At 43.4% G+C, this 13,887-nt stretch overlaps 1 protein-coding gene across 2 annotated transcripts in view; it reads left to right on the top strand.

Moving 5' to 3' along the window:
* Positions 1–13,887, top strand: part of INO80 (INO80 complex ATPase subunit) — a 171,826-nt gene that overhangs the window by 52,771 nt on the left and 105,168 nt on the right. For both annotated transcript variants that reach the window (XM_069730102.1, XM_069730109.1), the window contains 7 exons: positions 441–590; positions 3,330–3,444; positions 4,057–4,268; positions 4,906–4,959; positions 7,073–7,276; positions 7,495–7,678; positions 7,902–7,969. In XM_069730102.1, the coding sequence (XP_069586203.1) occupies positions 441–590; positions 3,330–3,444; positions 4,057–4,268; positions 4,906–4,959; positions 7,073–7,276; positions 7,495–7,678; positions 7,902–7,969 (987 nt within the window). The remainder of the gene's footprint in view (positions 1–440; positions 591–3,329; positions 3,445–4,056; positions 4,269–4,905; positions 4,960–7,072; positions 7,277–7,494; positions 7,679–7,901; positions 7,970–13,887) is intronic.

The following is a 13,887-nucleotide window of genomic DNA, read 5'->3' as shown; positions in this document are numbered from 1 at the left end:
GCGCTGGCCAACAATAGTTGGGGGGAGACTTTGATCAGACATGTCTGATTTCAGACTGCCGTTCACTGTATTCTACCAGGTAATAAGCCACCGCCAGAAATGTCTGGCGCCAATTTTCTGATACTGGACACGAGAGTGATCGGCCAAACAAGCACTTCTCTGTATGGCAGAAAGAGCTGTCAGCCGAACAAGCGACTGTAGCATCCATCCACTCATATAGTGACAGTTAGTTATTAGTGGTCGTAACCATGGATACCTAAGCTACTGCAATGCCCTGCACATGGGGTAAGTGACATAGCCAATCAGAAGAACTATACTTCATTTCTAATTGTCGGTATTTGGTAATATTATTCCACATGCTGCATATTCGGATAGGATCTTGGAGATTGGAATAACCTTTTAAATTCCTAACTAAGTCACTAATTTGCTTCTATTTGTAGAACATACTCCTGAATGAGGACTCCAGTGACTCTGACTCTCTAAGCGATGAAGATGATGAGTATACTCTCTCTAAGGATGAGCTCTACGATATGCTCAGATTGCACAAATATAAAAAGCTCCACCAGAACAAATACCACAAGGACAAAGAGGTATTTTATTGCTAACCTCCTAATCTTCTGCATCACACAATACCTGGATGCCCAGGCTCCGATATCTTTACTTGTGTTGAGGGAGTAGTCGCACATGTATGAGAACAGCACAGAATCTCTAGCTCTGATCAATGAGAAGAAATAGTCTTTGCTTTCAGTTACGTTTTACAGCAGACTTCTATCGGGATCTGTTCACGCATGTGCAGGCTACTTCCTGCAGTGCTATATAGGATCACATGCTCCACCCCTGCTCCAATCAGAAGAGCCTATTCTTGTGATTGGTCATTCTGACTACTGGGACCATCACCAATCAGGAAGTTATTTCCTATCTGATGGACAAAACTTTCACATACCCTATAGCTTCCCTGTGGGGGTCCAGCAGGGAGATTGATCACTTATTGCCAGATTTCAACTGATTGCTTGGGTTCAAACTAGATGACATAAGTCGGAATTGTCCCTAGAGAACAACATTTCCTATTGTCGGTGGCTATTTTTTTTGTCTGCCCAAAGGTGCACCTTGACTTTATAACAAACTTTTCAGACTGAGCTGAAAAAGTACAGAGTTCTGCCATCACTATATTAGAAGGAAATGTGGCATCAGAAAATGGCCTAGGGTTTAAATCTGTTTTTAATGTTGAATATATTTTTTGTTAAATCGATGTACAATTTATTTTTTTATTTTATTTTTTTCTGATAGCTGTCTACTAAAGATGAGTAGACTAATTCAATTGAAATCGAATTGGTGGCCTGTTTTTGGAAATTTGCATCAGCCAGAGAAGGTTCACATGACCTCGAGTGTGGCTTGGTGGGCTTTCCCATAATGCCTTGCAGCTGTCACATGTGATAGCCAATTGGGAGAGACTATCATAGCCTATATAAAAGCTGAGGCAGGGAATGCAGCAGCCATTTTGGATTTAGTCTAGATAGTGAGAGAACATCACAGATATCAATAAAGATAGGTTGAAAAAAACATAAAACATTGAACAAATAAAAAAAAAAATGTGAATACCATCCAAAGAAAAAAAGTTGTGTAGAGTCTAAAAAGAAGTTTTCTTTTTTAAATGTTAAACAATTAAATATGCATAAAAAATTCAACAGAGAGGTGCAATGGAGGACCATCTGTTGTGTTGTATAACTACATGCAGTCCAACAAGGAATACTGTGGAATATAGTATTAATACCAATTGTAGATATATGCAAAAGCTACCTCTTGACCTGAAATATTTGCATAGTGCAAAAAATAAAATAAAAGTGCATGAAATAATAATGCTGGTTGCATAATGATTATCAGATAGCAATAAGAAAGCTTAGATTTTTTTTGCACACTGATGTTATGTTTGGACTTGATTGTCCCTTGCAAACATAATTGTGTGGTCCTGGTGGTGCCCCAACGTACGTTTAAGCCTTTTGCTTCATCAGGATGAAACATACGTCGGGGCACCAGGACGACACAATACTCCAGACTGTACAATGTGTAAGTTATTTAATTGCCATTTGTTTCTCATTCAAGCAAACAGTACCATTAACTTAGTTATACAAGGTAGCATTTTTTTTTGCACTAGACAAATGTTTATAAGGGACATCAGGTCCAAACATGACATCAGTTTGCAAAGAAAATGTAAGCTCTCCTATTGCTATCTGATTATCATTCATTTTAATTGTTTAATCTTTAATAAAGTTTTTAGACTCTATACACCTTTTTCCTTTGGATGGTATTCGTCTTAGGTGTGTCTATAATAGTTACGGTATTTGTACATGCTTTATATGTTGGCAGTCATCAAATAAGAAAATGTGTGTTGTTCAGCTGCAGCAGGGAAGATTAGTGTAGTAAACTGTGAGATTGTCTCAAAAGGGATAATTTTTGGATCACCACTTGTCCAAAAGACTTCCGCGTAGACCGCCTCCATATAAACACAGACATGGCAGGGATCTGCCTCAAAAGGGATAATTTTTGGATCACCACTTGTCCAAAAGACTTCCGCGTAGACCGCCTCCATATAAACACAGACATGGCAGGGATCTGCCTCAAAAGGGATAATTTTTGGATCACCACTTGTCCAAAAGACTTCCGCGTAGACCGCCTCCATATAAACACAGACATGGCAGGGATCTGCCTCAAAAGGGATAATTTTTCAGCACACTTGCCACTGAAATCTCTAGGCTTTACACTTCATGCCCTGTAGGGATCAATGAAATCATAATGACAATGCAAGGTTTATAATAAAGGGTTAGGCCCTTATTTTAAAGCTGGAGGCAGGTGACACGGGACCCTTTGTAATAGGGACACTACTGCTCCCATCTTATTGTTAGGTTTGGAGCAGATATCTGCCTGGTGTATAGTACTTACAGTACAGCAGTTTCCCCGTACAGTGTTTCCCTGTTTTTGGTTGAAGGAAATTCTAATATTGTGATAATGTCACATTAAACAAGCAATCTGATATCATGGTTGGCAAGCAAGAGGAACTGCATTTTGCTTCTTAAAGGGAAGCTATCATACCACACTAACCCATTGTTGAAATCAGGTTTTTGTGTTTCATACTCTTTAAGGTTGAACGTAGATAAAAGTCCTTGAGTTTAACATATATAACCTAACCTGTTTTAAGGGCTCTCTACATCTTGCTGCTCTCAGATATAAATAACCTATGTTAAATGTATTTTTTAAAAGTTTTTTGTCATTGTTTTTTCCTATAACCTTAATACCAACCATTGTTTTTTTTATATATATATATTTTATTGTAGCTGCAGGAGTATCGTTTTTACAGTGCGGGCCTTCTCTCTACCCACGATCAATTTCATGATCGTCATCTTAATGGACCAAAAAAGAGAAAAATTAAAAATGAAAAGAAATTGAGAGGTAACTTTTTTTTCTGGAGCGACTTTTATATGTGTCAAATTTTGCAATTCCTTTTTTTTTTTTTTTTTTTTTTTAAATGTGCTCAAAAAATTAGCAAAAGCTCAATCCTCAATCATAAGAGGTTAGAGACATGACCAGAGTGAATAATAATTGCATGTTCTGACTCTTAGGTATCCATTGTTTCGACCACTTATATAGTGACAGTTATTTAGTTAGACAGCCCTTCGTGGTCGTAACCATGGATACCTAAGCTACTGCAATGCCCTGCACATGGGGTAAGTGCCATAGCTAATCAGAAGAACTATTCTACATTTCTAATTGGAGGTATTTGCTAATATTATTATTATTACACCTACTGCATATTGGGATAGGTTCTTGGAGATATGAATACCCCTTTAAGGTTCCATCCTGACCTATAAGAGTTTGGGAACGTCAGCACCTTCCTGACTATCCGTATTGTAGAATGCATAAAATAATCTGTATTGTATCCATTTCCATTAGTATTCATACTCTCAGTCCCAACACCGTCTGTTACCAGAAGGCCCTTTGATTTATAATTCTGCTTGTCCACAGACAAATGGAACAATTGTTAAATAATATTTGTTTCCGCAGCCAAGTTGAAAAAAGTGAAGAAGAAAAGGCGCCATGAAGAGGATTTGTCCGACGAAGAGTTACCACACCGTCATCACCATGCTAAAATATTTGCTAAATTTTCCCAAGACGCTCCAATTCCAATTGTGAAAAAGAAGCATATGTCGGTTGAGCAGCTGAATGCGCGTCGCAGGAAAGTGTGGCTGACAATAGTGAAGAAAGAACTGCCAAAGGTAATAAGACATTCGGGTATAATATGAAATGCCATTCAGGTTTTTATTACCCCATCTGAGAGAGACCTGATGTAAGGACTGAGAGCCTGATTCCAGTGATGTGTCACTTGCTGGCTCTTGCTGTCATTTTGGTACAATCAGTGGTTTTTCTGCTGCAGATCTAGCAGTTCTCTGAATGCTGAGCCCTTTATAACCCCACCCACACCACTGATTGCCAGCTTTCTGTGTACACTGTGCATAGGCAGAAATCTGCTAATTGGTTGTAGGGGCAGGATTCCACAGAGCAGGTTGAATGGGTAGCACGAGGCATTCAGTCCTCTAATGATAATCTCCTGCTGAAAAGAACCACTGATTTTATCGAAACAAAATACAGCTTAGTAAGTGACTCATCGCTGGAATCAGGCTTTCAGCCCCCGCATCATGCTGCAAATACCGACTGATAGATTCCCTTTAAAGTGGACCTTAAAAATAAAGTTGAATACCTACTACAAATCCCTGAGCTCCCCTGAGTCTGCCTCTCTTTTCTGTTTTGTTCTGCGTCGCTCCATTGCAGAGATATTCACTTTTGTTTCTTCTACAACTCAGTATGTGAAATCTCTTTGTTTAAAGCATCATAACAATTGTTCATATATTTCAGGCCTACAAGCAAAAAGCTTCAGCCCGCAACTTACTGTTAACAAACAGCAAAAAGGTAACTTATTTTCCACAATCATTTGTACGGGTGTATATCCCTTGCACCACTTCATGACCCGTGCAGGCTTGGTACAATCCTCCATTAGGTTGCAAAAACTGCAAATAATCCGAGAAAGGCACCAGGTAGTCTCCTTCAAAAAAGTTTTATTGACACCACCAGTGTGCAAACACAAAAAAACACTGACATGCTATGTTTCGACCATGCTGGGCCTTTATCAAGCCAAACAGGTGTACGTAAGTACACCTCTTCTTTGGCTTGAGAAAGGCCCTGCGTGGTCCAAACGTCGCATGTCAGTGTTTTTTAATATATGTACACCCTTTTTGGCTTGATCAAGGCCCTCTGTGGCCGAAACATCGCATATCAGTGTTTTTTTTCATATGTACACTTTTTATTTTAACTTGATAAAGGTCCTGTGTGGCCAATATCTTGTTTTCCTTGATAAAGGCCTTGTGTGGCTGAAACGTCATATATCAGTGGTTTTTACATATGTACACCTATTGTTTGGCTTGATAAAGACCCTGTGTCACTGAAACGCCACACGTCAATGGTTTTTACATATGTACACCTATTGTTTAGCTTGATAAAGGGCCTGCGTCACTGAAACGTCACACGTCAATGGTTTTTACATATGTACACCTATTGTTTAGCTTGATAAAGGGCCTGCGTCACTGAAACGTCACACGTCAATGGTTTTTACATATGTACACCTATTGTTTGGCTTGATAACATCCCTGTGTGGCTGAAACGTCACACGTCAATGGTTTTTACATATTATATTGCCAGGAGGAAGAACTGAGCATCGATGAACAATATAGATCAACTTTATTCAGAAACATCACATAACATATCATTACATATCAAATATATTCAAATAATATGAACAAAGATGGCCGTTGGTGATAAGCTGAAAAACATAACCCCCATATCCCTACTCCCTCTCCTTATGATATCTACCCACCTGGGTATACGTATCATCTGTTTGTTACAGTGCCAGCAGCAATGGCACCGCTGTGTGCATAGGTTCTCACCTGTTACCTTAATGACACTGACACTTTTTGTCTACCTACCTTTAGACCGGTTAAACTTGGGCATTATCCCTGCGCTAGCTTTATTATTTCTGGTACCTTATGAGGTTGTAATTTATTATTCTATATGGCACATATGGGTTTATGTTTCTCCGGGTGGACATACTTGTGGTTTCACTGAGATCGATACTAGTGTCCAGTGTCCTACTTTCCCCTTTCTTTTTGGGAGGGGTGGGCAGGGGTCTGATACGTATACCCAAAAAGAAAGGGGAAAGTAGGACACTGGACACTAGTATCAATCTCAGTGAAACCACAAGTATGTCCACCCGGAGAAACATAAACCCATATGTGCCATATAGAATAATAAATTACAACCTCATAAGGTACCAGAAATAATAAAGCTAGCGCAGGGATAATGCCCAAGTTTAACCGGTCTAAAGGTAGGTAGACAAAAAGTGTCAGTGTCATTAAGGTAACAGGTGAGAACCTATGCACACAGCGGTGCCATTGCTGCTGGCACTGTAACAAACAGATGATACGTATACCCAGGTGGGTAGATATCATAAGGAGAGGGAGTAGGGATATGGGGGTTATGTTTTTCAGCTTATCACCAACGGCCATCTTTGTTCATATTATTTGAATATATTTGATATGTAATGATATGTTATGTGATGTTTCTGAATAAAGTTGATCTATATTGTTCATCGATGCTCAGTTCTTCCTCCTGGCAATATAATTTGTTTTGAGCGGATAGTGAGTTCGGATTGTCTTGGTGGTATTTTCACCAGAAATCGGTTTTCTCACATTATGCATTTGGGATTTTTGTTCTCTTGGTTTTTACATATGTACACCTATTGTTTGGCTTGATAAAGTCCCAGCATGGCCAACATGTCACTGTACACTGGTGTCAATAAAAAGTTTCTGAAAGAGACTACCCGGTGGCTTGGATTCTTGGATTTTTTGTTATTTTCCACAATCATTGGAAACTAATGTCCAATATTTGAACTGTACATAACGATAATTTATTGAAGAGTTTTTAAAGGGGTTGTTTACATTTTGTTTGTACTTTTATATTATCAACTTAGCTTGCTCATCAATGCATGCGGGAGGTGCGCAGAGCTGCTATCCAAGCACAGAAAAACTGCAAGGAAACTCTCCCGCGAGCACGCAAGCTAACCAAGGAAATGTCACTATACTGGAAGAAATATGATAAAGTAGAGAAAGAGCATCGTAAACGGGCAGAGAAGGAGGCATTAGAACAGCGGAAATTGGATGAAGAAATGAGAGAGGTAAACTACCCAGGCACTATGTGTACAGTAAAAAAAAAAAAAAAAAAAAAAATGCGAAAATGGTTGGATTTTTTCTTAAATGTTATTCAAGAGGCAAGGGGAATTTTATCATGGTCTTTAAAAGGTTTTGTATGTAAAATGTGACGTACGTGCTGATATTGCCCCTGAATATGTGGCTTAGCATTACTAAGTGTTTAACCCAATGTTTTCTATTACAGGCAAAGAGACAGCAGCGAAAGTTAAACTTTTTAATTACACAAACCGAGCTTTATGCCCACTTTGTAAGTCGCAAGCGTGAATCTGGACCAGACAGCGTGCAAGAAGAGATTTTGCGCAAGCTTGAAGACTGTTCCACTCCACAAAGTGGAGGCGGTTCGCTGAACATGCCCCAAGATGATTACGGTAAGACGTGCCTTGTAATTTGTCTCCAGTTATTCCAGTACATTATATGGTAAAAAGAGTGAAGTCATTCGTCTTGTGAGAAACAAGCCCTCATTGGCTCTGTCGACGGTAAAGTTATGGATCCTGGAAGAAAAAAAAGCGAAAACTGTTGTGTCTCGAACGTTAATCTTTTTGACTATTTCTAAGCTTAATCATTATTTTATTTCTCCTTCCTTCATTTCAGACAGTGATTATTTCAAGTCCCAGGCTCTGAAAAATGCTGAGGAGGCTTTTAGGATACACCAGGCACAGGTAAGACTCCTCCTGGGAAGTAGCGTCATGGTTTTTCTTTTGTCAATTGTATGAAACAAAAAAAGTGACTTCTGTTGTAGGGAATGTAATTCAACCACTTCCACACTTACAGCTCTAAAAACGGTTCTGCCCATGTAGTATATATGTAAGGATACAATCAATTCCTATCGTCTCTTGTAAAGTAGAAGAATTCATAATGTGTATTGCTGGCCCCAAACAACTGATCATCGGGGGAGATGTCGATTGGACAGGTCCGATTTTGGACTGCTGATCAATTGGAGATAAGAGTTGTCTATTGGTGACTTTCTTATAGAGAACTCAGTAGAGCGAAAGCTCTTGTGTATGGGAGAGTCGGCTGGCGTCATACAAATCAACTCAGAGATGCCTCCCAGAGCCATCTAATGTATATGGCCGACTTTATTCTACTCTGTTTTCTAAATGAATGGCCATGCTGAATGCCAAAGTTGCATGAGATTACTGTTAAATAGGACATCTCATAACCTTTTTCATGCCGAACTGGACATACGGTGTAATTATGGCTGCATAGTGGAAAAAAACATTGAATTTCTCCTTCGCCTCATTGGGGAACACAGACCGTGGGTGTATGCCAATAGGAGGCTGACACTAAGTGATACAAAAAAAACTTAGCTCCTCCCCTGCAGTATACACCCTCCTGCTGGCTCTCAGCTCCTCCCTGCAGTATACACCCTCCTGCTGGCTCTCGGCTCCTCCCCTGCAGTATACACCCTCCTGCTGGCTCTCGGCTCCTCCCCTGCAGTATACACCCTCCTGCTGGCTCTCAGCTCCTCCCCTGCAGTATACACCCTCCTGCTGGCTCTCGGCTCCTCCCCTGCAGTATACACCCTCCTGCTGGCTCTCGGCTCCTCCCCTGCAGTATACATCCTCCTGCTGGCTCTCAGCTCCTCCCCTGCAGTATACACTCTCCTGCTGGCTCTCGGCTCCTCCCCTGCAGTATACATCCTCCTGCTGGCTCTCGGCTCCTCCCCTGCAGTATACACCCTCCTGCTGGCTCTCGGCTCCTCCTCTGCAGTATACACCCTCCTGCTGGCTCTCAGCTCCTCCCCTGCAGTGTACACCCTCCTGCTGGCTCTCGGCTCCTCCCCTGCAGTATACACCCTCCTGCTGGCTCTCGGCTCCTCCCCTGCAGTATACACCTCCTGCTGGCTCTCAGCTCCTCCCCTGCAGTATACACCTCCTGCTGGCTCTCGGCTCCTCCCCTGCAGTATACACCCTCCTGCTGGCTCTCGGCTCCTCCCCTGCAGTATACACCCTCCTGCTGGCTCTCGGCTCCTCCCCTGCAGTATACACCCTCCTGCTGGCTCTCAGCTAACCAGTTCTTGCTTAGTGTCTGTAGGAGGCACATGGGTCTGTTTCAGACCCCAACGTTTTTATTTTATTGTTTACTTTTCTGTAAATTTTTATTTTTTAATTAACCCCTTCCCGACCTGTGACACAGCGTATGCGTCATGAAAGTCGGTGCCAATCCGACCTGTGACGCATATGCTGTGTCACAGAAAGATCGCGTCCCTGCAGATCGGGTGAAAGGGTTAACTCCCATTTCACCCGATCTGCAGGGACAGGGGGAGTGGTACTTTAGCCCAGGGGGGGTGGCTTCACCCCCTCGTGGCTACGATCGCTCTGATTGGCTGTTGAAAGTGAAACTGCCAATCAGAGCGATTTGTAATATTTCACCTAAAAAAATGGTGAAATATTACAATCCAGCCATGGCCGATGCTGCAATATCATCGGCCATGGCTGGAAATACTAATGTGCCCCCACCCCACCCCTCCGATCGCCCCCCCAGCCCCCCGATCTGTGGCCCGCTCCCCTCCGTCCTGTGCTCCGCTCCCCCGTCCTCCTGTCCGCTCCCCCCGTGCTCCGATCACACCCCCCGTGCTCCAATCAAACCCCCCCGCACTCCGATCCCCCCCCCGTGCTCCGATCCACCCCCCCTGCACACCGATCCACCCCCCCTGCACACCGATCCACCCGCCCGCACACCGATCACTCTCCCCCATGCTCCGATCCCTCCCCCCCCGTGCTCCGACGCCCCCCCGTGCCCTGATCTCCCCCCCCTGTGCCCTGATCTCCCCCCCTTATACTTACCGATCCTGGCGGCGTCCGTCCGTCTTCTTCCCCGAGCGCCGCAATGTTCCAAAATGGCGGGCGCATGCGCAGTGCGCCCGCCGAATCTGCCGGCCGGCAGATTCGTTCCAATGTGAATTTTGATCACTGTGATATAATCTATCACAGTGGTCAAAATAAAAAAACAGTAAATGACCCCCCCCCCCCCATTTGTCCCCCATAGATAGGGACAATAATAAAATAAAGAATTTTTTTTTTTTTCCACTAAGGTTGGAGTTAGAACTAGGGTTAGGGTTAGGGGTAGGGTTAGGGGTAGGGGTAGGGGTAGGGGTAGGGGTAGGGTTAGGGGTAGGGTTAGGGGTAGGGGTAGGGTTAGGGGTAGGGGTAGGGTTAGGGGTAGGGGTAGGGTTAGGGTTAGGGGTAGGGGTAGGGGTAGGGTTAGGGTTAGGGGTAGGGTTAGGGGTAGGGGTAGGGTTAGGGTTAGGGTTTCGATATGTGCACACGTATTCTGGTCCTCTGCGGATTTTTCCGCAGCGGATTTGATAAATCCGCAGTGCTAAACCGCTGCGGATTTATGGCAGATTTACCGCGGTTTTTCTGCGCATTTCACTGCGGTTTTACAACTGCGATTTTCTATTGGAGCAGTTGTAAAACCGCTGCGGAATCCGCACAAAGAAGTGACATGCTGCGGAATGTAAACCGCTGCGTTTCCGTGCAGTTTTTCCGCAGCATGTGTACAGCGATTTTTGTTTCCCATAGGTTTACATTGAAATGTAAACTCATGGGAAACTGCTGCGGATCCGCAGCGTTTTCCGCAGCGTGTGCACATACCTTTAGAATTAGGCTATGTGCACACGGTGCGGATTTGGCTGCGGATCCGCAGCGGATTGGCCGCTGCGGATCCGCAGCAGTGTTCCATCAGGTTTACAGTACCATGTAAACCTATGGAAAACCAAATCCGCTGTGCCCATGGTGCGGAAAATACCGCACGAAAACGCTGCGTTGTATTTTCCGCAGCATGTCAATTCTTTGTGCGGATTCCGCAGCGTTTTACACCTATTCCTCAATAGGAATCCGCAGGTGAAATCCGCAGTAAATCCGCAGGTAAAACGCAGTGCCTTTTACCCGCGGATTTTTCAAAAATGGTGCGGAAAAATCTCACACGAATCCGCAACGTGGGTACATAGCCTTAGGGTTAGGGTTGGGTTGGAATTAGGGTTGTGGTTAGGGTTAGGGGTGTGTTGGGGTTAGGGTTGTGGTTAGGGTTACGGCTACAGTTGGGATAAGGGTTAGGGGTGTGTTGGCGTTAGAATTGAGGGGTTTCCACTGTTTAGGCACATCAGGGGGTCTCCAAACGCAACATGGCGCCACCATTGATTCCAGCCAATCTTTTATTCAAAAAGTCAAATGGTGCTCCTTCCCTTCCGAGCCCCGACGCTTGCCCAAACAGTGGTTTACCCCCACATATGGGGTATCAGTGTACTCAGGACAAACTGGGCAACAATTACTGGGGTCCAATTTCTCCTGTTACCCTTGAGAAAATAAAAAATTCTGGGCTAAAAAATTATTTTTGAGGAAAGAAAACGTATTTATTATTTTCACTGCTCTGTGTTATAAACTTCTGTGAAGCACTTGGGGGTTCAAAGTGCTCACCTCACATCTAGATAAGTTCCTTTCGGGGTCTAGTTTCCAAAATGGGGTCACTTGTGGGGGGTTTCTACTGTTTAGGCACACCAGGGGCTCTGCAAACGCAACGTGACGCCCGCAGACCATTCCATCAAAGTCTGCATTTCAAAACGTCACTACTTGACTTCCGAGCCCCGACATGTGCCCAAACAGTGGTTTACCCCCACATATGGGGTATCAGCGTACTCAGGACAAACTGGGCAACAATTACTGGGGTCCAATTTCTCCTGTTACCCTTGAGAAAATAAAAAATTGCTTGCTAAAACATCATTTTTGAGGAAAGAAAAATGATTTTTTATTTTCACGGCTCTGCGTTGTAAACGTCTGTGAAGCACTTGGGGGTTCAAAGTGCTCACCACATATCTAGATAAGTTCCTTGGGGGGGTCTAGTTTCCAAAATGGGGTCACTTGTGGGGGGTTTCTACTGTTTAGGCACACCAGGGGATCTGCAAACGCAACGTGACGCCCGCAGACCATTCCATCAAAGTCTGCATTTCAAAAGTCACTACTTCCCTTCTGAGCCCCGACGTGTGCCCAAACAGTGGTTTACCCCCACATATGGGGTATCAGCGTACTCAGGAGAAACTGGACAACAACTTTTGGGGTCCAATTTCTCCTGTAACCCTTGGGAAAATAAAAAATTCTGGGCTAAAAAATTATTTTTGAGGAAAGAAAACGTATTTATTATTTTCACTGCTCTGTGTTATAAACTTCTGTGAAGCACTTGGGGGTTCAAAGTGCTCACCTCACATCTAGATAAGTTCCTTTCGGGGTCTAGTTTCCAAAATGGGGTCACTTGTGGGGGGTTTCTACTGTTTAGGCACACCAGGGGCTCTGCAAACGCAACGTGACGCCCGCAGACCATTCCATCAAAGTCTGCATTTCAAAAGTCACTACTTCCCTTCTGAGCCCCGACATGTGCCCAAACTGTGGTTTACCCCCACATATGGGGTATCAGCGTACTCAGGAGAAACTGTACAACAACTTTTGGGGTCAAATTTCTCCTGTTACCCTTGGGAAAATAATAAATTGCAGGCTAAAAAATCATTTTAGAGAAAATAAAATTTTTATTTTATTTTCATGGCTCTGCGTTATAAACTTCTGTGAAGCACTTGGAAGTTCAAAGTCCTCACCACACATCTAGATTAGTTCCTTTGGGGGTCTAGTTTCCAAAATGGGGTCATATGTGGGGGATCTCCAATGTTTAGGCACACAGGGGCTCTCCAAACGTGACATGGTGTCCGCTAATGATTGGAGCTAATTTTCCATTTAAAAAGCCAATTGGCGTGCCTTCCCTTCCGAGCCCTGCTGTGCGCCCAAACAGTGGTTTACCCCCACATATGGGGTATCAGCGTACTCAGGACAAACTGGACAACAACATTTGCGGTCCAATTTCTCCTATTACCCTTGGCAAAATAGGAAATTCCAGGCTAAAAATCATTTTTGAGGAAAGAAAAATTATTTTTTATTTTCATGGCTCTGCATTATAAACTTCTGTGAAGCACCTGGGGGTTTAAAGTGCTCAATATGCATCTAGATAAGTTCCTTGGGGGGTCTAGTTTCCAAAATGGGGTCACTTGTGGGGGAGCTCCAATGCATAGGCACACAGGGGCTCTCCAAACGCGACATGGTGTCCGCTAACAATTGGAGCTAATTTTCCATTCAAAAAGTCAAATGGCGCGCCTTCCCTTCCGAGCCCTGCCGTGTGCCCAAACAGTGGTTTACCCCCACATATGAGGTATCGGCGTACTCGGGAGAAATTGCCCAACAAATTTTAGGATTCATTTTATCCTATTGCCCATGTGAAAATGAAAAACTGAGGCGAAAATAATTTTTTTGTGAAAAAAAAAAGTACTTTTTCATTTTTACAGATCAATTTGTGAAGCACCTGAGGGTTTAAAGTGCTCAATATGCATCTAGATAAGTTCCTTGGGGGGTCTAGTTTCCAAAATGGGGTCATTTGTGGGGGAGCTCCAATGTTTAGGCACACGGGGGCTCTCCAAACACGACATGGTGTCCGCTAACGATGGAGATAATTTTTCATTCAAAAAGTCAAATGGCGCTCCTTCCCTTCCGAACCTTACCATGTGCCCAAACAGTGGTTTACCCCCACATGTGAGGTATCG

Source organism: Ranitomeya imitator, chromosome 1 (genome assembly GCF_032444005.1).
Source record: "Ranitomeya imitator isolate aRanImi1 chromosome 1, aRanImi1.pri, whole genome shotgun sequence".
Taxonomy (NCBI): domain Eukaryota; kingdom Metazoa; phylum Chordata; class Amphibia; order Anura; family Dendrobatidae; genus Ranitomeya; species Ranitomeya imitator.
The sequence above is the reverse complement of the archived record's forward strand: the minus strand, read 5'-3'. Positions and strand labels throughout refer to the sequence as shown.